This window comes from Scatophagus argus, chromosome 12 (assembly GCF_020382885.2).
Source record: "Scatophagus argus isolate fScaArg1 chromosome 12, fScaArg1.pri, whole genome shotgun sequence".
NCBI classification, from domain to species: Eukaryota; Metazoa; Chordata; class Actinopteri; family Scatophagidae; genus Scatophagus; species Scatophagus argus.
In genome coordinates this window covers 15633899-15661608 of record NC_058504.1, presented here as the reverse complement: position 1 = coordinate 15661608, position 27710 = coordinate 15633899, and the positions used below count along the sequence as shown (strand labels likewise).

At 41.0% G+C, this 27710-nt stretch overlaps 1 protein-coding gene across 3 annotated transcripts; it reads left to right on the top strand.

The window, feature by feature from the left end:
* Window positions 1–1420: 1420 nt before the first annotated feature.
* Window positions 1421–27134, top strand: neurl1b (neuralized E3 ubiquitin protein ligase 1B). Of its 3 annotated transcripts, none has more exons than XM_046406590.1 (6): window positions 1421–1670; window positions 21210–21454; window positions 21537–21870; window positions 23969–24694; window positions 25521–25646; window positions 26222–27134. In XM_046406590.1, the coding sequence occupies exons 1-6, from the start codon at window positions 1577–1579 to the stop codon at window positions 26461–26463; spliced, it is 1767 nt and encodes a 588-aa protein (XP_046262546.1). In that variant the 5' UTR covers window positions 1421–1576; the 3' UTR covers window positions 26464–27134. The 3 variants fall into 3 exon arrangements, with proteins under 3 accessions (XP_046262546.1, XP_046262545.1, XP_046262547.1); XM_046406589.1 differs by lacking the exon at window positions 1421–1670 and adding an exon at window positions 14520–14732; XM_046406591.1 differs by lacking the exon at window positions 1421–1670 and adding an exon at window positions 15415–15837.
* The last annotated feature ends 576 nt before the right edge of the window (window positions 27135–27710 follow it).

The window sequence follows — 27710 nt, the reverse complement described above, 5'->3', positions numbered from 1 at the left end:
ACAGCCTGCAGTCAAACACAGACATGAGTGAGAACAGAGGATGTTAGATTAACCTGACCTCAGCTTCCTCTGCAAATACTGTCTTTTCACATCAGCGATTCAAATTTAAACTTAAGTCCAACAAATAGTGTTCAGTGGAAGAAAACTGCTGAGCCGAGTTGGATAAGTCAAGAGACAGGATGAACTGCTATTGGACCTCAAAATTCATTTGGATTCAGACTGTTGACTTTTGACCAGTATTGTTAATGAGTAACCAGCATTTAGAGTGAAATTGTGTAATCTGTTTTGTGGAAATAAATGATCAACCTTTCTTTTTCTGTTTTTATTTTTTAACAGAAACATTGATATATTAAGTTCAAATGAGAGCAGATAAGTAAACAATAATTAAGCTTCATGTTTTGCAGGATATCCAACAAAATGCAGCATTAGATCTTTTTCACAGTAGACATTATGACTTGTTACAGCGGGTTAATGTTCAGTGTGACTGATAACATTAACGGGCGACTGCCAGCTTTGGCAGCGAGACACTGAGTCAGCATGCACAACAGTAATGGCGGTGTATCTACTCAAGTACTGCACTTCAACCGTACTGGAGTATCTCCATTTTCTACCACTTTATACTCCCACTCCGCTACATTTCAGAGGACAATATGTATTTCACTGGCATTTATTTAAAAGATTACCAGTAAGTTTTACATGCATACAAAAAATGTGATCACTCCATAGAAAATTATGCATTATTAATAATTGAACCACCAAACACCACCATCAGCAGTTCAGATGAACTGCCTCTCGGCCAGCAACATCATTAAAATAATAATAATAAACAAAGAAAGACCAGGCCTGCTGACGTGGTTGTTCTTCACAATAAGTCCTACTCTTGCTTTTGATACTTTATATGCATGTTGCTCATAATGCTTATACACTGTTACTTAACTGATGTGACTTGTAAAAAAGCATTTTTACAGTGTGATGTTGACATTTTTAATGTATAACAGGACTTAAGCTGAAGCAGCCAAGGGAATTCAGCCATCTTTAGCATTGTATTCAATGTCTTCTTGAATTTCCCTCGGGATCAATAAAGTATCTATCTATCTATCTATCTATCTATCTATCTAAAAATACCTGTAAATCATGGTTAACTGACAAAAAGAAACAGGGCACGAGTACGAGTTACCTTCTTGTTTTTTTTTAACTGAGCTGAATGTATTATGAGCATAAGAGTCAGAGCTCATCCCTCAAGGACAGGAAAAAAAAAAACCCTGTAACGTGTGCGTTTAACGGTCCGCGCGTGCACACACACACACACCTTCCCCACGTGCCAACGCCTTTCCCCTCCCAAGTCGGATCTTATTGGACGGAACAAGGAGATAAGTGCAGACACGTGCTCATGTTTACACGTCTTCAAATTTCAGGCGGGATTTGGCGGCTTGCTAATAAAATCGGAAAATCTGACTTACTCCACCACCAAACAGAAGAGAGTGCACCACAGAAGTAATCTTTCTTTTAGGAAGTTAAACCTAATTAAGTCAGCCGATATATTCTTTAATTAGAAAAGGTGTGTGTGGGAAACAACATGGGAAACAATCTGTCAAATCCGCACATCCCATTTGTTTCGTGCGATTTGCCTCTTTTCAACAAAGAAAAGAAACTTAACAGCAGCACAGAGGGTAAGCCAGACTCTTAAATGTTTTCTTTGTAACTTCCTGTCTATTATGTCACTCATGGCTGTTAAATATTTCCAAAAACAGCTGCAGGGTTCAGAGGGATACTTGAAACATCACAACAAAACTTCATTTACTGCATGAAATGAGATATCATTAGACATATCATTATTAATTGTCCAATGGTTAGCTCTAACATAAATAACACATTTCTGACAAACTGTGGGCTTTGTCTTTATTGTGGGTCTAGTGGCGAGCTGCCGCCATCTAAAAAAGATAAGACAGTTATTTGTTTTTCTTTCTGATATGTCACACATCTTTTTGCTGCTACTATCCCATTATGTTTTGGTGCAGCTGCTGAGAAACTCTCAGACCCTGAACCAGGGTCCGAGCTTCATCTGACATTAATTAAACTTTGTCATTTGTTGTTTTAGACTGACAGGAAATGCCTGTCACTCATTAATTGCTGTATTGAGCGCCAAGAGAAGTTCACAGAGGCCTCTGGTGATCTCATAGCCTTTTCCCAGATCCCCGCGGGCTGATGGGAAAAAGACAAAATGGCTGTGAGAATAGAAAAGGAAGTCACTGTGCCAATGTAATCTAGAAGAAAGAAAAACAAACAGTTTCAGTATGTGTTCAAAGCTTTGGACAGACGTTTGCTATCCTTATCCTCCTGTTTTACTCTCCACCTCTGTTCATCCACATTGTTGTCTTTGTTCATGAAAGAAGTCTGACATTATAATGTGCTAATTTACAGCATGTGGTGGAGTGTGCTGAAAAGAATCGTTTTTCTAGTTTCCACGTTGTATGAGCACTCTTTTTCACTTGAATACTGCAATGTTCTCACAGTAACAGCATAATGAGATGCTGTAGCCTTTATCTAATCGAGGGAAGTTTATTTAAAAGCCTGGATTTAGAAAGGATTCACTACCATTTATTTAAAACGAGTTTAACATAATCTCATGGTATTTTTTTCACTCAAAATATTTTAAATGCATGAAGTAAGGAAATCATTGTTTGTGTGCATACCAACATGTGTCAGTAGGTGGCGCCTCTTCATTACGCTGACATCACAAAGTTGGGGAGGTCCATTAGAGAACTCAGGGCTTCATGATGTGACTTTGGCAAGAAAGAGGATGAGTTCATTAGATTACTGTCGGCAAGATAAGCTACTAGATCACTGCGTAAAACAGCAAACACTGAGTCTATTTAAACATCAATTGTCCAAGTGTAAACTGATGTTCTGCTAAGCAACACTGTCACGTTTACTCTGTGGCTCCATGGTCGCTTATGTCTTGTTGCCACAAGCGACAGGTGTAGCTGAGTAAAGTCTGTTAAGATCTTTTCTTATATTTTAAGCTACAGCAGGGTCTGGTTTGGACCAGTGCCTTCCGTGAGGAGTGTTGTCTGGCACTCACTTCTTCAACCACGATGTCAGCAGAAGAGCTGACAGAGTGAGCGAGGGAGGGATGACAGTGTTGGTTGTAGAGAGAGCAGAGTATAGAATCTATCAGCACAGACCTGTTGTTTTCAGATTACTTCTATGCTCAAGTCGCATGCTGCATAAAGTATCCTTAACACACATTTGTACATATGGAAGCTCAAATAAGTGTCTGTGTGTTTGCGTGCGTGTGTGTGTGCGTGGTACGACATGTGATTTCTCTCACATGTGATGAAGCTCTTGGGTGGCATACGAGGAGGCAGTTAAACTTTCAGCACGATCTTAATTATTCAAGACTGCTTGACTGTGCATCTGCGTGCATGAATGTTTTTCATGTGTCTGTGAGAGAGAAAAAGGGGGGAGAGACACTGAAGAGAAAGAAAATGAGACACGCCATCGTTTCATCAGTGATATTCACTGGATCAGTATAGCAGCTGTTAATTATCTTTACTGATGGGGAGCCAGTCTGTGAACGCTGAAGCAGTCGTCACACATTTTTAACGTTGATTCAGATTTTATGAAGAGGTCGTGGCGGTCGTTCAGCCTTACTGTGGGTGAGGATAGTTTTGACTATTGAGCAGTTTCTTTCTTAGTAGCAGCAGTAGCATTGTGATCCCGTTAAATAACATTTCAGGTTACCATGAAATACACTGTGAAACAGAGAAAAGCAGCAAATCTTCTCTTGTTGAAAAGCTGGAATCAGCAAATATTTAGCCTTTTTGCTTGATAGGTGATTTATATGACCCACCAATTACGAGAATTGTTGCAAACTATTTATCTGTCTGATAGTTTTAGCCCTTACTATTCAGTTTAATTTACCTAAACCAAGGCCTGTATTGGCGTAAAATGCAGTGCAAGAAAATTTCTCTCCAGCTTCCGTGGAGAACACCAGGTCAGAGTCACTCATCCGATCCAGCCTGATCTGTTTGCAGCTTAAAGACTGGCAGCGGACAATTTGCAGAGCTCCCTTATCACAATCTCAGCTTCCTCCTCTGATGTTCCAGTTCAGCAACGTTTCCTCCCTGATTTGCTTGCTCCCCCCTCGTCTTCTCACCCCTCTTCCACACAGGCGAGATTGTTTGGGCGTCTCTACAAAATGTGAGCTGAATGCTCCCCGTGAAACTCAGCCTTATGTGTGGAAGCAACTTAAAATGCTGTTAAAAGCAAATTGATGAAGAGCCGCATTTAGTGGCTTTAACCCATAAATGTGCATTACTGAAATTAGAGATTAAGATTATAAAAAACAAAACAAAACAAAACAAAAAAACAAGATATAGTGGCAAATATTCTGGAGCTCAGCCTTATTGTATACCCTGATTCAAAGACAAAAAGAATAAGCCTGTGTATTACTTCTTGTTCTTAATAATCCTCTGGGATATAGATACACTTTAGCAAAGGAAGTTCTCATATTTACAAGTTCCTGAAATAGCCCTGTCACCCAGCACTCTCAATATATCAGTGTCCCGTTTGAAGCGGGGGCCCCGCAAAAGTTTCCCACACGTGTCACAGGCCAATGTCATGACAAGAGCGTGAGGGGGAGAGGAAGAGGGCCAGGGAATGGGAAGGAGTCGAGATTAGCTTTAAGGAGAGGGAAAGAAAATACTGAGTAGGGTAAATAAAGGCTCACAGACTCGTGTTCAAAGGATACAGGGGTTAAAACAAAGGGCTTGGATGGTGTTTGATTTGATGGCAGCAGAGGGACATGGTGAACGGGAAAAAGGGCACAGATGGGCGGAAGCGCTCAGCGGCGTAGAAGTGTTAAAGGTGAACTGAGCGTCTATGAAATCGACCTCGATGTCCCCCACTCCTCAAGTAAAACGCAAAAGTTATGTAACAGGGCGTTTATGGCACCCACAGCTTCGCCTCGTCTATGAAGGATTTCGGAGCAGTAATCTCTACCTGCTGCTGGGCCCAGTTGTTTACCTGTTTGAGCATATTAGCTGCATACTGTACATTGTAACATCTCAAAGTGTCCTGGACATGAGATCAGCTTACAGAGTTCCCATTGGCTTCCATCCCCACATGGCCTTCCATGACAGTTGTCTTTGATGTCTGGTATGCAGTCCGTCTATAGAGTGAGCCTCCAGATAGCGTCCAGTCCAACACACTCCAAGTTTGCTAGATTCTGACAGCACAGGAATTATCAGTTACATTTAATGTCACTTACTGGCAAAGCCCTCATCTAAGGCCTTAGAGATTAAAGTGGCTCAGGCCTCAAAAATGTGTTTTACTCATTGCTAGTTCATTTGGGGTGTTTGACCTTCACTGTGCAGAATGTGCAGTGCTGTGGGAGTGCAGAGTTTGACATTAGAAGTCTGTTTTCACATGCATCTGCAGAAGGAGGATCATTTCTACTTTAAATCTGAACTGAACACGTGTACTTGAAAGCATGATTTTGTGGTCCAGTATGAAATTTGACCAAATGAAGGAGGGGATGTAATTTTTTTTTTTTTTTTTTTTTTTTAAAAAGGCTGTTAGGCTGTTAGAAGAAAAACAAAAACTTAGTAACTCTCAGACATTACATTTTGTGTCCCTTTACTTCTGCTTAATAAAATATACAATTATGACGATTTTTATGTCTTACTTTAGCTGACCTGCCAGTCAGAATAAGATTATCTGAATCATAAGAAAACAGAGGGAGCTGATCTGTTTCTGCTTCCTGGTTCAGTTGCAGCTGCTGGGCTTGCAAATATCTTCATAAAGCAGAGCTGTTTCTTCATGAATATCATTTATTTTTCTGATTCATGGTCTGGAAATATAATGATAAGACCGGGACACATCTAAATGTCTCCCTCTGTACTGAAAACATCCTCTGTTTGAACATCAGCCTTTACATCTGTGGCAGTAATAAGATCAGGAGGGGAAACATTTAACAGACCACTTTTATGTGATGTGTCTACTTGAGATAGAGAAAAGAAGTGCACATGACCTTATTCACTCTCATACTCAGTGATCCTGAAGTGATACCTCAGGTAGCAGAAAAGAAGGAAGTCTCAGTGTGCTCAGTGAGGGGCATCCATCCAGAACTGAAACGGTAGATAGCAGAGGAGTCAGCACGCACCTCAGCTTCAAGCCACTCTGTGGGAACCAAGGATGGATGGCAGCTGTTTCCCTGGAGACCTAGACTAACAGGACCTGCTCTCTAATTACCTACGCCCACCAAAGTCAGCAGCGAGGCAGGGAGCATGCCTCAGTTCAACACCTCTAGTACAGATACAACATATATCTCTTTGACTTCATGTTGCTACTTTGCTCTCAAATTGCTGTAGATGGAAGATGCTAAAGGGCAAAGGGACAGTAGCTAAGGACATGAAGACGAGAAAGGAGACAACAGGGGCGCCTTGGATACAATGCCGGCATCAGTGTAGAGCTAAGCTAACAGGTAAAATCTGACAAATGTTTAAAAAAGAACTGCTGAAATTGCTTCTTTTGATGAAGACAGGCGCTCGGAGGCGTGTGTCCTCTTCCCTGTGTGATAGATCTTGGTTTAGCAATAAAAAGAAGTGAGTGGCAACACGTCAGCTAATTAATCCCTGTTCAAGTCAAAAGACAGTATTGTTGACATGCTACATTAAAACAACACTGGCCTTCAGCAAAGGGAGCCGCAGGCCTTGAAATCACCCATGACACTAAAGGATATCACATTATTACTGGACCTACTGGTACACTGCTGCTATTGGCTTGAATGTCTTTTATGACAGTTGACATGAGTGACTCATGCACCCAAAGCCCGGCAGCGAGAAGCTTGACTTTTCTCCACAATGTCAATTATATGTCCTTCACAGCAATGCACAGTGCAGTGGAGAACAAAAACTGCTTTGTGTCCCTGCCTCTGTTTTAGATTGCTCACAACTTAATTTGTTTTTGATCCAGGGATCTTTTTTGTGGAGATGAGCCATGGTTAGAGTAAAGAGTCTGTTAACTTACTGTGAAAATAATTAGCATCTATCATGATCCATAAGGGCAAACCAGAGGGAGTCACATTGTTTTGATAGCAATTAATGTTAATGTTTAATGACAGCAGCAGAAAAGCTGACATGTGGAGACCTGTAATGTTTGTCTGAACACCTTGTGTGTCTGCAGAAAAGGGGACAAGCAGTAAAAAAAATAGACAGGAAAGCTATAATAGCAGTAGGCTACCCTACATGCAGCTCAGGTCTGTCTTTCTGCAAAGGAATGGAAAGAAGTTTGGATGGAAATATGCTATTATGTAACATAGTACCTGGAGCTCTCTGCTATCCCTATATGCCCTTTCCTTTGGGACTGTGAGACAAAACCAGCACACACTAATGGTCACTATATAATATGACAGCTGCTGGCTGTTGTTCTTGAACTTCTTTCACTTCGTGGAAACGTTGGAATCTATTCTTGAGCTAAGAATTTATCCAAGCTTGTTATTGAAAGTGGGCTTGGATGTCTTTTTTAGCTTACTGAGTTACTGCACAGGGTAATAATAGCAAAAAGTATTTTGTGTCATAACCCCAGGGCCTTCAGTGGGTCGCTGAGCCCCCTACGGTCAAGGTTTACATCACCAAGGATTCAGGCTCTGTGTAAACATTGTTACCTCTAGCAACATGTAGAAAATATAATAATCTGCTGGAGGCTTTAAATCATGCTTATATTTAGTCTCTTTTTATTGTTTGTATTGTTTATAGTTATTCCATGATGTAATGTGGAGGTTCACAGCAGAAATACTTTACTGAAAATAATGGTATATGTTGGTTGAATGTTTACTGCGTCTTAATCACTTCTGTATGTCTAGCAGTGTGTGTACTTAAAGTATAATACAATTCACAATACAACAAGGACTGAAAACTCATTTAACTTCTCAAGAACATTAAGTCTGAGAAATCGCTTCCTCAGCTTTAGTGAGAAATTATATCATGTGATTGAACACAAGAAAAGAGAGCAACATAAAGAAAATGATAAAGAAAAATATTTTAAATGGCTGTAGCCGAAAAGCACCAAACTGGGATTCCCAGCAGCTCCCTAAAACCACTCGTTTCTTTCTAATGAGACCTTGGATTTTTTTTTTTTCTCCCAAATTTTGAGAGGGAAGCAATTTAGAGGCTAGAAATTTTGGAGCCTGAAGGCAAATTCTGACAAACCTTAAGCTGCAAAGTGACTTTCTTTTGAATTGTGTCATAAATTCTAATTATGTTAATAGGTTTAACTGGGATCGTCTTAACTGTAGGTTTGTTGTTTAATATATGCCACAAGAATTCACTGTTTTCCTCCCATATGCCTGGCAGGATTAATGTGAATATGCCATTTTACAGCTGTGGTGCACCAGTGAAATGCTGTGGTTCAACAACAGCCATCCCTTTTTATAATATTATCCCACAAAAACACACTGTTTTACACTGTTATACACACCATCATAAAACCCTTTCCATATGTACACACACATCTCTTTATTAAGCATTACATAGCTCACATCTGAACAAAACTCTTATTTTTTTTCCTCTTTAAAGAATGATTAAAAATATATAGGTTTACCTTGTAAATTTTAATGCTCATCCAGAACTCCTATTTCTAGAGTGTGTCTGACAGGCCGTGTTGAGTTAGCCTGTCGCTGTTTGTGTGAAGTCATGTTAAAGATGACAAAGACCTTGACACTGACGCCTGTAACACCTTCCTGTTCCTGATTAGCCCTCTGACAAATGTAAAACTCCATGAATGTTCCACTACATCAAGCATGCTACTGTTTGGCCTCTGTTGCTAAAGATGAAATAAAAAGAAACGAAAGAAGATATAATTCTTGTGAGGGGCAATCCATGTCCTTTAGGATCACAAATATGAAGACCTTTTGCTCTGTCTCATGAAACAATGGAAAAATGATGGCTTATGCATCAGGAAATACCTTCATTTTGCCACAGTTTTAAGTTGCACTTGTGTCTGAAGTCACTATGCTAAAAGCTAGAAGAAGTGGTGCTCTGTTGTTCTGGGCCAAGAGTATATCCTGAATCTCCTTCGGTGGTGCATCCGCTCCTCATCCCAGAGAACACCAAGACAATAGACCAGATGGAGGAAGAACACTGTCCGTGCATCTGGTTAAATGCATTGAAAGGCCATTTTTAGCTTGTCTCCCGCTGACAGTGAGGCCTAAAACAACATTTTAGTGGAGCCGTGCCACTGTTTCATGTTCCACTACCACAAACTGAAAAAAATATTTCTTCATGACAAAGTGCAACATTCATTTATTAACAGTTTAGTATACTTTAAATGTCAATGACTACAGCATTTTCTTTTTTTTTCCCAATGACACCACTTGACTGTGTCTTTTCAGTGAAAATGCAACGTCAGGGGCATGGACATGCAATGCAATGTAATGATTTAAACATCTTCAATGGAAAATGAATCAGTAAATTCCTTATATCACAGTCAATATCTCTGTCCATTATCATTAACATCATTAACAATACTATGGAAGTGAACCAAATGGAAACATTGCCCCCTAATCCTAATCCTAATCCTGTCTAATCCTAAATTAGACAGAAAGTTACAGAAAGAAACTGAAACTTGAGGCATGAAAGTTCATTACTGACTTTGGAAACAGCAACATGTTTTTTCTCAAAGGCAAATAAAGCACGAAAAACACATAAATTAATTAGAGAATGAATGTCTCCAGTTGTCATTCATTCATTCATTTTCTGTACCGCTTACCCATCAGGGTCGCATGGGGGCTATCCCAGCTAACTACCGGTGAGAGGTGGGGTGCACCCTGGACTGGTCGCCAGTCAATCTCAGGGCTGACACACAAAGACAGACAACCACACACTCACACCTGTTTTAGCCTGTTTTGCATGTTTTTGGAATTGGGGGAGGAAGCCGGAGTACCCAGAGAAAACCCATGCAGGCACAGGGAGAACATGCAAACTGCACACAGAAGGGCCCAGACCGGGATTCGAACTTGGAACCCTCTTGCTATGAGGCGACAGTCCAGCTGTCAATTCACTGCTTTACTGTGCAGCGTTCATATCAGTCGCAGCGCTTTGTTTTCCCACTTGCCAATGATTCACTTCGTAGTGATGTTTTTAATTTACCAAAATCTTAAATTGCAGAAGTGAAACCAAGCATGCATGCGTTTGTCTGCTCACGACTGCTACAGCATTCAATCTCATGATCTGAGGATTTTGCAAATTAGAAAAATCTGTGAGGGTACTGAGCACATGGCAAAGATCTCCCCCTAAATGGCTCCAGTTAAAGGCAAATGCTGCACGAAGTGCTTTGATAAAAAAAAAAAAAGAAAAAGAAAACTAAGTATGGTTTATCATCTACGTGAGGGACTTTTCTGACTGATATAATGGCTTTGGTAATAGCTGAACTCTTACTGTGTTTTTGAAAAGCAGGTGCTTGACTCAAATGGCCTGTTAAGAGTCGACCTAATGAAAAGACAGGAGCACATATTGAAAGCAGATGTGAATGCGCTGTAGTAGAAAACAGGGTTGAACAAAAAAGGGTGACCAGAAAAACATTGTTGTATGAATGTGGCTCATTGTGCTGGCCCATGTGCATTTGATGGAGATGGTTGTGTTCACATTGAAGGTGGGTATGACTCACTTCATCCATTAGATCAGTGGCTGGGGTTTGGACAGCAGCCTTCCCCTGATACCGAGACCACCACATACAAACCTTCCCAAACAGACATCTGCTCAGCATTTCTACACAGTCTTAAGAATTACTGCAAATGTAACACTTTGCTGTCCAACGACCAGTCACTGCGCTGCTCTGCATGGCAACAGTCATGCTGCTGTAGGCCAAGTTTCCTTGAGCACACGAGGCATCTCTGCCCTCCTTCTCTGGAAATAGCTTTATTCTCTGTTGGAGTCCTCGTGAGATTGCTGCATCACAGATGCTTGATACCCAAGAGGGAGACAGTATGCATTATGGTTCATTTTAGAGCATAAGAGTCCTGTTTGCATCCAATTATATAAAAATAGATGCAGCTTTCATACACTGTGCTGCACTGTATGTCCTACTTTTGTTGGCATAACTAATGCCTCTGGATCATTTTTGCACATCATATTAACTAATCACACTACAATCTTTCACTCTTGCCAGAATGTTTAATATCTCTCGACTGCAGTGGGAAAGTATAGAGTGCAGAATAAAGTTAAGTCTTAATTCTGTTTGCACATGGGTGGTCGACCAACATGTAGACTCATTCTCAGTTGGTACCGACTCCAACATCCAGAGGCGCCGTTGCTTCTGTCATGCTGTCAGAGCAATCAGACCGACATATCTGTGTTCACAGTGGCTGGGGGTCACGTCTGTGGGTGATGCCGGGTTGTAATTAGGCTTTGGCTGAGCATAAAGGGGGCCGCCAACACGCTCTCTAAACTAATCCATTTTGTTTAACATTCCACTGTCTGCACACTATGTGGATGTCCTAAGTGAGTTCTTCTCACTGCATATCAGAGATGTGTATGCAGTGTATCAAGGGTGCATTCATAATTCATCTCTGTGCTGTAGTATTAACAAACTAACAAGTAAAGGCAGCAGTCCTAAAGAAATACACTATATAGACCAAAATATTGGGACACCTGCCCATTACACCAACAGGGACTTTAATTATATCACACTCTAAAAACACAGACAGCTTTGCAACTATAACAGTTTCCAGTCTTCTGGGAACGCTCTCCACAAGATTTTGGGGTGTTTGTGTGTGAATTTTTGAACATTCATGCAGTGAGGCAATAATGAGGTCAGACATTGATGTTGGACGAAAAGACTTTGCTCGCAATCTCCAATTCAGTTCATCCTGAAGGTGTTGGATGGAGTTGAGGTCAGGACTCTGTGCAGGCCAGTCAATTTATTCTACACTAAACTCATCCAACCATGTCTTTATGGACTTTGTTTTGTGCACTGGGACACAGTCATGTTAGAATAGAAAAGGGCCTTCCCCAATCTGTTGCTACAAAGTTGGAAGCACAGCATTGTCCAAAATGTCTTGGTATGCTGAAGCATTAAGATTTCCCTTCATTGGAAGTAAGGGACTGAATCCAACACCTGAAAACCAGCTCCATACTACACCTGAATTGAATAATAAAAAGGTCCGTCCCAATACTTATATAGGATATATATATATATATATATATATAGGATATAGAGGATAGTTTGACATTTGTGGAGACAGGCTTGGTCACTTTCTTGTGAAGAGAAGACTTATACCATTCATAATGTCTGTACAGCAAACATGTGAAGCTACAGCCTACTGGTTAGCTTAGCTTAGCACAATGACTACAAATTGTCCAGAGGTAATAAAATATGCCTGCCAGGGCATTTATTTTCATATTTATATCTTGTTGATTTAATCCCAGAGTTCTGTCATCACATTAATGTTGCCTGTTATTTTGTGCTTTCCAGACTTGTCATGCAACCTGGTTTGACACTTGGTTAAAGTTAGTGAATGGTGGTCATGTAAAAGACAAAAAAAAAAAAAAACAAAACAAAAAAAGTGACGTTTTGTCCATCCACTCTGACCTCTTTACTACGAGGACTTTGTCACTCTATAAAACCATCACCTGATAACCTCCCGCCATAATTACTTATTAATAACTACAGCCACAAGAGGGCTTTGTCAGGTGAATGTAAATGGGAGGGAGGGGGCAGTCAGTCTTGAATAAGTGTATTTCCAAATTTATAGGCCATTCCTTTAAAGTTCCTTCCTGACAAAGATTAAACCGCTAACATGTGACTTAAATGTAACTCTACATCTTTGCCTACATTTAGTAAGCACAGATCTAAATAGTCCCCATCTCTATCTCCAGCCCACCCCTCCACTATTCACATGCAGCTCAATCTGTACACCTTCGACTCTGCTTATCAAATAGCTACTGTATGTTGATTAGTGGTAAGCGCTAATACAGGATTAATTCACTCATACATGATTCAGTCATGTCAGGTTTTCTGTCAGAATTTTGGTAATGAGTAACATTATAGCCACCAGCTGATTCAGCAGCTTAGCTTTTGCTGTAAATTTTTTCATCAACACCCGCTAGCTGTGATCAGAGGTGGGATCAAGTCATTTTTTTTTCAAGTCACAAGTAAATCTGACACCCCAAGTCAAGTCCTAACACCAAAACATGGTAGAGACTTTCAGTATGTTTTTAAATTACGTGACTTTTACATGCTAGTAACTCACCAAATGGAAAATTTCCCCACGTTTGGCAAGTGTTCTTGTAACCTATTGTGTGAAAGTTAGTTGATTCAGGAAATTTTATTTTTTGGCTTGGGTAAAGCTACCAAATATTTTAAAGTCAAAAGGCCTAAGTCCACCTTAAGTCATGTGTCACTGGTGTCTAAGCCCAAGTCGAGTTGCAAGTAATTTTTTTTGTTTGTTTTTTGTTGAGTGGAGTCTAAAGTCATCAAGTTTGTGACTTGAGTCTAACTTGAATCTAAGTCATGTGACTGGAACCTGTCTAGTGCATTTCACATTTTTTTGGACATAGTCAAAAGAGGTAAAAAATAAGAAAAAAGAAAGCAAAAAAATAAACTGACCAACATGTTTGCTTGTACTCGCCGTGTCCTCAGGATGAATGTGTTTTTCGTTACGTTGGTCTTCAGTGTAAGTTTTGTAAAATCCATCTGTTTGTGCAAAATTCTCAAAGTGGCGTTCTGGAAAATGATTACATTGCAAACCTGTGTTCTCTCTTCCTTCAGGTTTCCAGATCCTTTAATAATAAGGTTCCCCATTGCTCCTTTTGAAACTTGGCAAATGCCCCTGCGATGGCTTTGACAATACTGAAACTTAGCTTGCAGAATACTGATAGATAGCTACACCTGCCTTCTCCTCTGATAGCCCTCCCTTTACTGTAGCCCCACCCCACAAGGTGACAGGGTTGGTTCCTTACGTATGAAACCCTCACCGTCTGGATCTAAGTTTCTGAGACATTTCCCAGTCACTGGTACACTAAATTTCCAAGATGGAAATGGACAGCCATGACACTGACTGTTTATCTGAATCACAATATATCTTGCAGTGTATAAAAAAACACCATTTGGACATGTTAAGAAGTTTAAAAACTAGATTGTCGGTGGAGGGGAACATTTCTCTGATCTATTGAATTTTTCTGCAGACATCCAACAATGTCTTCAATGATTGTGCTGAAAGTGATCCTGAAAGTGAATTTCTTCGCTCTTGGGATAAACTCAGCAATCATTATGCTTTCATTAACACCCCATAGTCTGCACTCAGGCAGTAAAACAAAAATCAGGCGAAGCAGCATTTGTTACTGCAGCTCTGCTGTGTTTACAGGGAAAGCTTGATTGCAGACTCCATTGCAGCCTCATATTCACTTCCTCTGTTAATCCCCTTTGCCATAGCAGATCTTTCTTTCTTTTTCTTTCTAAGGCGTGGGGGGTGTTTCACTTCTGCTTCACTTCGCCCCAAACACCCTTCACACAAGGCTCATATAAGGAGCCACCATATCCTGCTAAAACAAACAGCATTGAGGAGGTAGAAACAAATGCTTTTGTCTTTGAGTTATATTTAGTTCCAGCGTGCCTTCACCCAAACGGCATGTCTCACGAGACATGTTTATCCTCAAACCTAATCATATATGACCACGCTGGCAGCTGCGGAGATCCAGAAACACCGTTCCTCTGCATGTGCTATGGATCAGGTCAGTATAGTTGAAATTAAAACCCTGCACATATTTTCCAGCTAGTCACTATTATGTCATCAAGGAATAATAATTTGCTCACATCTACATTTTCATTCATTTTTATGACTTCAGCAGCAGCCTTTGTTCGAAATATTTGGCCCACAGCTGCTGAAGTGCCTCAGGCTTCTCTAATTCTCCATGATGTGAGATACACTGTCCCTGCACTCCCTTCTCTCGTGGTCTTTACAAACCCTGCAGGCCATGGCTCCTCAGATAGCGCTGTGGTCCAGAAGACAGGAAACAGCTTGAGAGAAGCCCAGCAGTCAAGGCCGTGGGAAGGCAGAGGATAGGGTGGGGGAGGGAAGGGGATTTCCTCATATGGAACTCGGACTTTCATCAAATGTGTCCTGTACTTATCTGTTTATCCAATGTATGAATACATGATTAATTGAGGGCTGATTAAATACCCCTTGATGGCTCTGTGGCATATGTGACTTAAAAATCTTGTGATTCTCTTTACTCTGTGCTCAGATCAGTTTAACCCATTTAGGGTGATACTCAAAAGCAAACAATTTCTTTCAGCCACCTTGATCAATCAAGATCATCGATCAGACCTTGTTTCAAGTTCGTGCCATGCCGTCTGCCTGACCCCGTCTGTATGCAAATATGCTGCCTTCCTTTACACACCGTTTGGGGGCATGGTGGTCGTTCTATAGGCTACACAGTCATTAGGCTTCATCACAGGATTTGAGTAAATAATTAAATGAATTATTCAGAGGCTCTGTGATGCTCTTGAGGGGGATCTCCGCTTACTGTGTCTTTAAAGTCGTGCAGAGGGGAGCCTATACTCAAGAAAGGAGGGGGCTACTGTGCGCCAGTTGGAGGTGTCTGCCTGTCGCAGCGGCTTGGGTTAGACATTAAGAAGAGCGTGTCCATGCTTCAGCAGGGAGATACAGCGCATTTTGAAGTCACTGACACACAGACTCAACTCGTTCCAGGCAGATACTCATCCGACCGACGACACACGGATGGACAGAGAAATATTGCAATCGGAATTCACTTGTCAGCCGGTGCGAGGAATTTCTGGATATAATGGGGAACACGACACCTAAACCTTTAATAGGTGAGGCTTGCTATTAATGTGTTATTCACGCTTCTAATGTATTCGCGCAGTGTTCTCTGCGTGGAGCAGCTTGATAACCAGAGATTCTCACGGCTAGTCCTAAATCCTCTTCTGGCGCTGCGCAGAGACGCGCTTCCCATCACGGGGGAGCTGAGCGTGATTCCCAGGGAGCGGGTCCAAACGAGCGCTCAAGCAGGCGCGTTTCTCCCCGAATGCATTTAGCCATCATTTACAGAAATCTAATCAGCGGTGGAGCCTTAGAAATGAAACGGAAACGAATGGCGACAGTGTCATTCGTTCATGATTATTATAACGCGAGAAGGACCATCACCAACGCACAGTATTTTCAGAGAAGCTCCTTCGTAACTATTGCCAAAGATCCTATCTCAATAATAATAATTACATTAGTTTGCCCTCTGGCTGTTTACATTAAGCGTTGTTTTAGCAGTAAAAGACCACTCCTAAATGCAGTAACATTAAACGGGTGTATACAAGTTGACCTCTGTTGCATCCTTGGTTGTACCAGACAGCTTTCCCTTTACTTTACTGAAATGACCGCAGTTTTTGCATTTAATGGCCCGTCAAGTTTTGCTTTTCAAGCGTTCATACTGTGTTGCACGATCACATTGTCTTCTCTTTGCTTACTGCCTTTTTGCTGGGTCACTTGTTATGTATTATTGCTTGCCTTTTTTATTTTCAGACAGGAATTATCGTTTTTGTTCCATTTTCTTTTCTACTGTCATATGCAACTTTGTTCCACTGATAGACAGACAGATTTCAGTTGGGAATTGCATTGCATTAATTACAGCAGCCAAGTCACACATGAATCACAAAAAAACAAAGGGACGCATAAGAGATTGTTAAACAAAACAAATAAAAACTGTACTAGAAAATAGAACTAGAAACACTGAAAACGTAATACTCAAGTGTAATACACAATACCCAGGTGTTGTTGGGTATGAAGTACAATCTCAAGTGATTGCAAGTGAATCATTCCTATATGAGACCTGATTGTCAGCCCCCGTTTTTTTTTCCCATAAAACTGATTATGAGTTCTCAGATTCACTTTCTGAACCCCTTTGTCATGACACCTCAAGCACATTACTTAATAATCTGTTCCTCATATTACTTTGATTTAATGTCTGTCACACTCCCACACTCCCCAAAAGACCCACTCGGTGGCTAAATGATGTGGTTACTGCCACCAGAGCCAGCTGACGTATGGGTTTGGACTGAGAACAGCTAGTCACAGAGGAGCAGGAGCAGCTTGGATCCTACTACATGCACTGTGTGGTTTCCATTAACGTGGAATTAATAGAATATCTGCCTTTATAGGGTCTACATTAGACATGTGCGCAATACTTTAGAAAGCAGGTTTTTATTGGTTCATCCCTTGTTGCACTGAGTCATTTTTGCAGACCACAATGGCAGCCATGAACATGGGATCAAGTAATGCCGCTGAGGTGTTTTTACAACAAAATTTATGTTTGTATCTTCCAGAAACCAAGATCTGATAACACAGACACTGAAATTCCTTTAAAATCTGCAGAGGCTCATGTTTTGCTCATTAAATACAGTATGATGAACACATACAGCCTAGAGATATGAGAGAATAAAGAGCCTGATCATCTTGTGGCCAAAGATAACTCTGACGAATGCACATAATCAGTTTTACAAAACGCTTTCTTTGGCACAGCAGTGTGTCTTGTGGAGTCTTATGACTGTATTCACTTGTGCTTTTTCTTTCATTATGAGAGAGACAGGGAGACACCATTTACGTTACCCAACTGTTTTTCTCTAAAAGTAATTCAACCACATGTGGTAGTAAGGATATACTGTGACTGAACTTTCTGATCAGCTGCCTGAACTGGCCTCCGTTTACTCCTTCTATGTACCCTTTCCAGTCCTAAATCCAAAGATATTTCTGGCTCCCTCCCATCTTTTGCTGTTCTCATGCTCACAGGGGTCCGTCATGCCAGTCTCACTGACATTGCTGTTCAGTACTCCTAACACAAGGTCACATGACTGAGTTTGGGGCTTTTAGTAAGAGCACACTGACAGGTTTTCAGTAGTCCGTATCAATCTGTGCCTCATGATGAGAACAATACAGTCAGCAGTCTGAGTAGCAGTTATGCATGTCAAATTAAGCATCCAATTTCGTAAAAACTAAAGGGTCATTTACAGGTCATTAAACAACACTAAATGCTACTTTGAAGGTATTTCCGGAACCCTCCAAGACTCTTTCAGTCATCTGGTATTTCCTTGGGCGCACCATTTACAGGATATTTAACCTGTTTCTTAGGTGGTGCTACATGATATTTCCTAAATTTCTTTATTTAAATAGAAAGAAACATCAATATAGACAAATATAAGAGCTAGCAACATCTTTAAAGATGCCCCAAGGAGTTTTCTTGTAAACAGTCGTTGCTGATAAATGTGTTTCTGTTCTTTCTTTCCTCATAAAACATATGCAGGGCTGATATTTTTGAACATTTCAGCATTGTTTACATCCATGTTGACATGCCCACAGTCCTCTTCTTGACTGTCTTTGTTGAGATATAACCATATTATTCCCGCCAGTAGACCACTTTGTATCATATCACCCTTGTGCACATTCGTGTCCTTGTGTTACACATGGCAAACAATATGGGGATCCATTCACATAAAAAATGCTCCATAGGGCTACTAGAGGCCAAAAACTCCTTATTTAAGTTTGGTTCACATTGTACAAATGTACTAATTCAAACAAAGACGTCAGTATTGGTTGCTGTCAAAGTTGTTGGGAAACCGGTTGATAATATTTTTTTGTCCTAATAGAAATGTTTTTCATCCTGATGGTTATTGTAAGAATTTTTAAGTACTCTGAAAATTCCTTCAGAACAGAAGCAAGTGATCACTGCATATCGATTTTTTTATGAAATCCAATTCACAGCTTTGTGACTCAAATATAATGTTAATACATAAGCTGGTGAGCTGGGATGCTTGGAAAAATGCATAAGAGATTAGTTAGATAACAATTTGTCAAGAGCAGTATATAATTGATGATTAAGGGAAGAATGGTTATTTATTTTTGAAATTAAATTTATAAAAACATTATATAGCCTGAAATGGAAGTAGGTTGCACTCTTCTATTTCCAGTATTCTCAGTTAGTGTGTTGACGTGTGGGGTGAGGGAGAGAGCAGGACAGCAAATTAGCCTGAGATAACAGTAATTGGACAAATTCACAGAGAAGCTATAGTGGCAAAATTAAAGGAAGGTACACTGTAAAGTCTCAAGGTTAGATGGGCAGGCTGGCAAAGTTAGCTAACACTGAATCCCAAATCTGACCCATCCTCACCAGAAAAACATTTTCTGTCCAAGCAACCTACCCATATTTACTTTTATTGTTTGGCAGCTGCTCCTAGCTGCTTTAGTACATGACGGGAGCAAAGAGAGAATTAAGGTGGTGTAGTAGAAAGAGTGACAAAGTGTGCATCTGGGAGGAGGCTGGGGTGGAAGGATGGATCAAACACAACCAGACTTTGAGCCAGGAAATGCACATATTAAAAGAGAAGACAAATTGCTAGATAAAAAAAAGTAGAATTGATACAGTAATAACAACAAGCACGGTAAGAATTATTGAAACAACAAATACAATAAGATAAAAATAAATGAAACTTAAAAATTAGCAATTCAGAAAAGATAAATTCTGAATTTTAAGAGGGACTTAAAAGAGGAAACAGTACTAACCTGCATGATTTCCTCCAGCATGTTTGTCCAGATGTTGTCTAACCAAGTTTAGTTTTGGTTCTTAAATGTAACCAAATCTCAAATGGAAAGTGAAAATCATTAAAGATTAAACAACATGTCAAGGGATTCAAACCCCAGTCTCCTGAGTGAACACTCCTTATGTGACCAGGGCTCCCACAGCACCATGCTGCTCGGGACATTCTTATCAACATACAGTCGCTGCATACAGACAAGTTAAACGCTGGGCTACAAAATCGTAACTCTGCTAACTGAATAATGAGGATTGCATTTGCTTCACTTTCTCCATTGCTCAGGTGCTTGTGTGTGACAGGCATAAACTGGGGGTAACATTGAGCTGTCCCTCACTGCATGGCCTGTCGTGCAATGCCTTTCATCTAATAATGGCTACTATCTATATCAGTCTTCATTGTAGGTCCTTTAAGTGCAGAGTCCCGGTACATCAGTCTGTCAGCGAGGCAGTTGAGCTTCCGACCCGTAGGCTAAACCCTCAACATGTTTTTCTCTATACACTTCGTCCAAAGTATATTTTACTCCCTCAAAGGCCAAATTTAAGATGTTACAGATGTCCATGCTGCTGCTTCATAGTTTAGAATATAATCAGTGATAATGTCTAATTTAGGAAATGTACTGTGGAACATTTCACTGAGTTATTGTCTTTACACCAGATCACAGTGAATTTTAAACAGGCCCTAGAGGAGAGTGGAAACACTGTCTTCCTTTGAATCTTGGATTTCTGCCAGTCTATACCATCATTGCTCATCTACAGCTTTTAATCTATTTAATATCAAACCCAAACAGTCTGAGTTTCATTTAAGCCAGTGTTCAGTTTGTCTTGTTTGAATTCTGATCCTTGTTAATTTGTTTTTTGATGCTTATGAATAAATTTCCAAGAAGGACACTGATTCTGGGGATGATGAGATCAAAAAGTTAAAGACCTTTATTTGTGTATTGACTTGGCACTGTGTGATCCATTCTCCACTTCTGAAGATAACTGCTGAGGAATGAAAGAGGATACTCAGGGTTTGTTTATGCTGTAGGCCAAGGGTGTGGAGCCATAAATAAGAGGAAGACTTTCTGTAGATTTCTTTTTTTTTTTTTTATGTTTTTTTCTCTCTTCTGTGATGCTACTAATATTGGTGTTGCTCAAATCTGTGTTGATTTAGTTTAAGCCAAATGTCTTTTTTACACCTTGCTCTGATATATATGGGCATGGGTTTGGTCTAAATTTACCATATTTTATTTTTGTGATTTAAATGTCCTATGTGGATGTGGTAAGGAGACTGATTTGGGACACTTTTCCTTTTTAAAATGTAAATGTGGGTTACATGCTAAAATAGAATGTTTAATGCACTTACTGAGAGGAGCAAAGACGTGTCATGGGAAAGGAAGTGTGTGAGACTGGTGGCTCCTTTACATATCTCACCACTACCCTCTAAGCCAACTTCCATGAACCACTTGCAAACAAGTTATTGCGCACTGATATGGTCGACTCCAACAGATGGTGTCACTTAAATTACTGTTTTGGGTCACTCAAAAGCAGACCTGCTGTTCACCTACCATACTGTTCTCTGATTTGATCATATACAGTATTCTTTCCATCTCATATTTTCTGTATCCACAGATGCGGCTCTGCAACCACGCCCAGTGGCCAGCAGGCAGTACTACACCCTGCCTAACAATGGGGCAGGTGTGGAGAGAAGAACTCCTGCCCCTCCAGTTAGTATCAGCTTGGACTCACCCCGCTTCCATCCCCATGCCAAAGGCAAGAACATCAGGCTGGATGGGCAGCTTCGGCGTGCCACACGCAAGAACAGCTTCTGTAATGGCATCACTTTCAGCCACAGGCCTGTCCACCTCTATGAGAAGGTTTGTTTTCAGCTAATTTTTCATTTAACAGCTAGAGTTTTAAAGTATATAAGTTAAAATTTTTTTCATCTCATTATTTCAGGTACGACTTCGCCTGACTGGCGTGCACACTGGCTGGAGTGGAGCTCTACGCTTTGGCTTCACCAGTTTGGACCCCAGCGAACTGGTTGCTGCAGACATCCCCAAGTACGCTTGCCCAGACCTGGTAACACGGCCTGGCTACTGGGCAAAAGCTCTGCCCGAGAGACTGGCCTTGAAGGACAACGTGTTGTCATTCTGGGCTGATCGCCATGGAAGAGTTTTCTACAGCATCAATGAAGGAGAACCCATCCTGTTCCACTGTGGCCTCAGTATCGGCTGTCCACTCTGGGCCATCATAGATATCTATGGCATCACTCAGGAAGTCACACTGCTTGGTAAGCATATTAATGTGTTTGCCTACTCTGTGAACACAGTCCTATAAAGTATTTATTTTTTCATGATTGCCACCCAGAGAGGCAAGCAGAAGCTGACTCATATTTAAAAGGGAAGTGAGACGAACACATTTCACAAGTGACTGGTCATGTGTCTGCACAAAATCCATCATCACAATTCAATTCCATCAGTAAAGTACTGAGCGATAGCTGTTTTTGACTGAAGCTTGCTTTAAGAGTCAGCTAGGAAGTCGTGTATTTTGGCCACGGCTTCAGCAACCCTGTAACCTCACAAACTTATTTTTATAGTGTCAACACATTCACAGCTAATTTAAGCAGCTTCCTGAGTGTTCAGAGAGGAGCTGTGCAATGAAGCTTTTCAGCTGCAGAGGCCAGTATAGTAGGAAGAGGTAAACGGGTCTGGGTCAGCTCAGGGACTCAATGATCATCTGTGTGACAAAACTAGTTTGCCTAGAAAGCCAGAGCCAAAACATACCAAGATAAACAGAATCTGGGCCACGAATCTAAACTCAGACTGAAGCTCTCACTCCTAACCGCTCTAGTTGCCTCTCCTTTAACACTATCATAAGCAGTTTTCACATATGAACTCCAGACAATGTCCATAGAATCAAGTCTGTACATTTTCCACAGCAGCACAGAACAGGAGACTGTTCGTGTCAGTCTCACCTACTCTAAATACTCCTGTAGAAGTATGTATCTGGACGTATGCGCAATATCAAATAGAGCGGAAAACAACATACAGGCATGCAGAAAAGAACTTAAAGCCACTACACTGTACACTGTGCAAGGACATCAAAATCATCAACAGGCCTACTCACTTGCTGTTAATTCTCTGCACAATGAGCTGCCTTTTCACACTTGGACTCAGATGAACGTTGCTCTAGGTAGCTGGCTGACTCAGACACTGGCGTACACACAAGGAACTCCTCAATGTGATGTCCGGAAAATTTCTGGGTAGCAGTGCAAGTGTTAAGAGGCTTCTGAAAGGGGCTTTTCCTGTCACTTTATCACACTTTGTCACCTTCTCCCCCTATTCCATCACCCTCTCCCCTGTGGTTCCCTCTCGTTCTCACTGGGTGTGTTTATCTTCAGTCTGACAGGAGCTTTGGCCATGTTTGGTCAATGCGGCGGATCCCATGAGCTTTGGTGAGGGGCCAGTGCACTCAACTGCTTCGCCATCACTAGAAATAATATTAAAGGAATGTATCATAAGTCAAAGGGGAACTACGAAAGGCAGACTTGTTTATATCAAGCCCTCATACACACTCGTACTACGAACTCTGTGCATGTAGCGTGGCAGTTTAGAGAGCTCAAGTTAATGAAGACAGGAAATGAAATGGGGCATTCAGTATACTGGTGACAAACAAATGAATAAGTACAAATAAACTGCTGGCCCACACAGCTTATTTGTCCTTAAAGTTTGCTTTTTGTGTGTGTGTGTTTTTACTCCAAAGCAAACATTACAAGAGCACAAGGACTCTGCGGTATATTTTATGCTTTATTTCTCATCAGCTGGCTGCCAATCACAGTGGGACAAAAGTAATAAAAGCAGTATAAGAGTGGATATGCAATACATTTGTATTTGCTCTAAATATGTTCAACTATTTGCAACTATTTGAAATGTCATCTCAAAAATTTCCACAGCATATCATCATCTTAATGGAAAGCAGTGATGTAACACACCTAGGAAGCTCCTCGTATGCAAAAACAGGGATCATTTATTTAAGATTCTAATGTGCTAGAGCTGCAACAATTAGTCAATTAACTGATCAGTGGGTCGACAAAAAAATTAAATGGCAATTGCTTTGGTGACTCATGAGTCGTTTCAACTTTCTTCAAGCTATATTGTCACATATTCTCTGGGTCCAGCTTCTTAAATGAGAATATCTGCAGGAAAATGAAGATGAACGAACTTATTGTTCGCTGCAAACCTATAATGTGCCCATATAAACAAAAGCAAAAAGAGAGCAAAAGAGGTTGCAGGAGCAAATAGAATAGAAGTGACCTGAGCTGACTTGGGACAGATCATATGATACTATTTAAAAGTCAAGTAAGTGTTTGTCCATATTGTCCACCACAGAAAGCGCATTTGCTGAGAGTGTGGGATCCAGCTGCCTGAGTGTGGCCCGTCTGAGTGCCTGTCTGCCCCAGAGTAGCCACGACTCAGCCAATTACAGCAACAATCAACTGGAGAACAACCAGGCTGCTGCTGCCAAGATGGCCAACCTCCAGCTCAACAACTACACACAGTTCATCCCCTGCTGCTCCTCCACGCCATCCTCATCTGCCCCCACTGGATTCAATGTTCCGAGGGTTATCCGGGGCCTTCCTTCCCCGCTGGACAATGACTTGCACTTTCACCCGATCCGGGGCTCTGATGTAATACTCTCTGCTGACCGCGCAGTTGCCTGCATCCACTTTCTGGACAGCAGTCGAACTCTGGTTTTCAGTGATCGGCCGCTGCACGTGGGTGAGACTTTTTATGTGGAAGTAGGCCACCTGGGCCTGCCCTACTTCGGGGCTTTATTGTTTGGTTTGACATCCTGTGACCCGGCAAGTCTACATGCTGAGGACTTGCCAGCAGACCCTGAAGTTCTCCTGGACCGGAAAGAATACTGGGTGGTGCACCGGGGCTTCCCCATGCCTTGCTCTGGAGACGTGCTCAGCTTTAGTCTGTTGCCAAACGGAGAGGTGCATCATGGGGTGAACGGAGTGGGACGTGGCCGGCTGCTCTGTGTGGACTCCTCTCAGGTCCTGTGGACCTTTTTCACCCTGCATGGAGCTGTCAACAGACTCAGGATATTAGGTAAGCTGACTTTATTTACTGCAACACACAAGGGTGATATCACCAAAAACCCCCAGATCCATTACGTCTCAGATTTTTTGTGAAATTATTGTAATTACAGAATGAAATTGTGGGAGAAAAAGTTGGAAATGTTACATTCTTGCTGAGCTTGATACCACTGTCATATTTATCCATTAAACATAAAACATATAGCTAGCAGCCGTTTAGCCTAGCTTTTCTTGGTTCTTTGCCATTCCCACATAGAGGCATGCTAGTTGCTTCTCCCTGTTTTCAGTGTTTGTGCTAAGCTAAATGGCTGCTGGCTGTAGCTTCACATTTAATGGACAGAAAAGGGAGAGATATCAGTGTTTTCATTCAACTCTTCTCAAGACAGCAAATAAGCAAACTTCCCTAAATGGCAAAGTTATAAATGCACAAAAGGACATAGTCCTCTGCTATTATCAGTCTACCCTTGAGTCTAGGCAGGCCCTGTAATTTATTTTTTTCCCCAGACTAAAGGAATGCAGTTGAGTAGTTTATGTCTACATGTGTCTGTTCAGTTCAGAGCTGTGACCAACCTGTTCAGTTCCCACTACCCCCTCATAAACTCCCACCAGCTCAGGCTCCATTTCAGCTGTTTCTGTGTGTGTGCATGTGCATATCCAATCTGATTATGGCCAGTCAGCATAAAGCCTTCAACACTAGCATTACACTCAAACACTTCAAGGACACAATTAGAAAAGTAAGTCCAGTTGAACATACACTTTGTCTGAATGCAACCTTTAAAGGCTTTACATGGATCTAATTGTCTGAGTTTTGTTCATGTGTATTTATCTTTGTTACACAGGAACGCTGCAGTCCAGTCCTCCCTCCACATCCCCCAGCACTTCTCAGAGCAGCAGCCCAGATGACAGTGACTCAGACCTGGCGTTCAGTGTCAACAGATCCTCCTCCGCCTCTGAATCCTCTCTGGGTAGGTTACCAAATGTTGACAGCATGAATACATTCTACAATGTATGTAGAAATCCTCAGGAGGTCCCAGCCAGAAGGCTCTCATGGCGTAGACGTGTAGCTACTCTGCTGAACTGTACTACAGTCATGGGAAACAAGTGTTGTTTCTGTCTCTTATAGGAAATGTTCAACAAATAGTCAACAGAAAATTGATTAGCGACTATTTTTACAATCATGATTTTTAAATTAAAAAATGCCAACATTCTCTTGTTTGTGCACATTTAAATTTTAGAAAACTGAATATTTTTGTATTTAACACCTTGGGCTCTAGCAGTTTTAATAGTTTTCTGATGTAACAAAGACCCAAAAAAAGTCATTCAAGAAAATAATCAGCACATTAATTGATTATGAAAATAACCACTAGTTGCAGCCCTAATATATGTGGTTCAGATTAAGTTTTAATAATAGATTAAAGTTTATATTCCAACATGGAAATGCAAATGTTTTTATGAAAAGGCAACAACTAGAATGAGAGTTATATGTGCACATCTATCAATGTCTGCCCAAAGTCCTCAGGTTTTTTTCTTTTCCTTCTAGTGACTGCTCCCAGTTCCCCTCTCAGTCCTCCCGTCTCTCCTACTGCCTCTGAACCGCCCCCTGCTGGAAAAAATGGAGAATGCACCATTTGCTTCGACCAGGAGGTTGACACAGTCATTTACACCTGTGGACACATGTGTCTGTGCAATGACTGTGGGCTGAAGCTGAAGAGACAGATCAATGCATGCTGCCCAATATGCAGGAGGCCTATCAAAGATGTTATCAAAACATATCGGCCGTGATGGTGTTTAATCAGGTGCTGTGAATTCCACCGCAAGCTGCCACCTGTGTCCACTTCTCAGGCTTGGCTGCATTCGGACCTTGGCCTCAAATGGAGATTAGCCACACCCGGACATAATTGTGCCTATATGTCATTTTCTATGGGTAAATCATTTCTGGAGAAAGAGGAGGCTCTTCATATGCCGAACTGTGATGAAGCCCATCTTAATACAAAGGCTGCATACATGAGCTCCTATATTTTGGCTAAGAAAGAAGAAATGAATCATGTGTTGTGGTTTTCTATTTTCCATGTATGTATGACTCTTATGTCACATGCAATTGCCGAGCAGAAAAAAAAACCCTGCTGTGAATATTTTGTCTTTACCCTCACTGTCCTAGATTTCTGTGTGCTTCAGCAGACTGTAGTCTATGACTTCTAGTGCCTTAGATCTGTCACATTCTGTGTCCAAGTAATTATGCTAACAATCATAGCCATATTTTCAATGTAAAGTACTGAAAGCATATGGTGAAAAAAGGCACAAATATACATAGGTGCAGTAGTAAGTGAAAAGATGGAAATGTATGGTAAGTGTGTTCAGTGACGTTCTTTGAGAAATGTACTCTGAAAATGGATAAAATGAAAAATCTGGTTTTGCACATTGAGAGATGAATAAAAGTGGATGATGATGATGATGATGAAGTGGATGGAAGTATGATTAAAATGTGCGTAGTTACAATAATATGACTGAGTGACTGAAGGTCTTCATAAAAACATTTAAAGACTTAAGTTTTCTCTATCACAGTCAAAAACAAAACTTGCTTTTACTTTAGTTTGCATTTTAAAGTCCCACACTGCCCCAAGATTTGGGAACCACTGGTCTATTGACTGCAGCAGCACAGCAGCACAACATGCTGCTGGTGAATTCAGACAATTTTTACTGGAGACCGTGGCGATGAGATGATAAGAAGATAAAGACCAGTTTTTAATAAGTTAATACACGATTTTGTCCTGTAGGTGCAGGTGACATAAGTTAAATGACAAAGGATAACAGTTACTTGGGAAGTTGGTAACATCATCTGCAGATTATGAAATTCTACAAGCATTGTATAATTGAATTTCTTCAGGCTGCTGGTTCACAACACAATGAATAAGTAGGGCAGCAACTCTACACCCAGCTGTGCTGCTGGTGTCCAATTTGACAGAGCAATTGTCTTCTATTAAAAACTAGATTTCAAATGAAACGATGTTTGCAGTAGTCCCTATTTAGTT

What these genes read in the sequence shown, in the direction of transcription:
- neurl1b (XM_046406589.1), top strand. Translation starts at nt 14,630, where the DNA reads ATGTCTCACGAGACATGTTTATCCTCAAACCTAATCATATATGACCAC. An exon ending in CTGTCCACCTCTATGAGAAG is followed by an intron (nt 21,455 to 21,536) that starts GTTTGTTTTCAG and finishes TCATTATTTCAG; the next exon opens with GTACGACTTCGCCTGACTGG. An exon ending in TCAGGAAGTCACACTGCTTG is followed by an intron (nt 21,871 to 23,968) that starts GTAAGCATATTA and finishes TGTCCACCACAG; the next exon opens with AAAGCGCATTTGCTGAGAGT.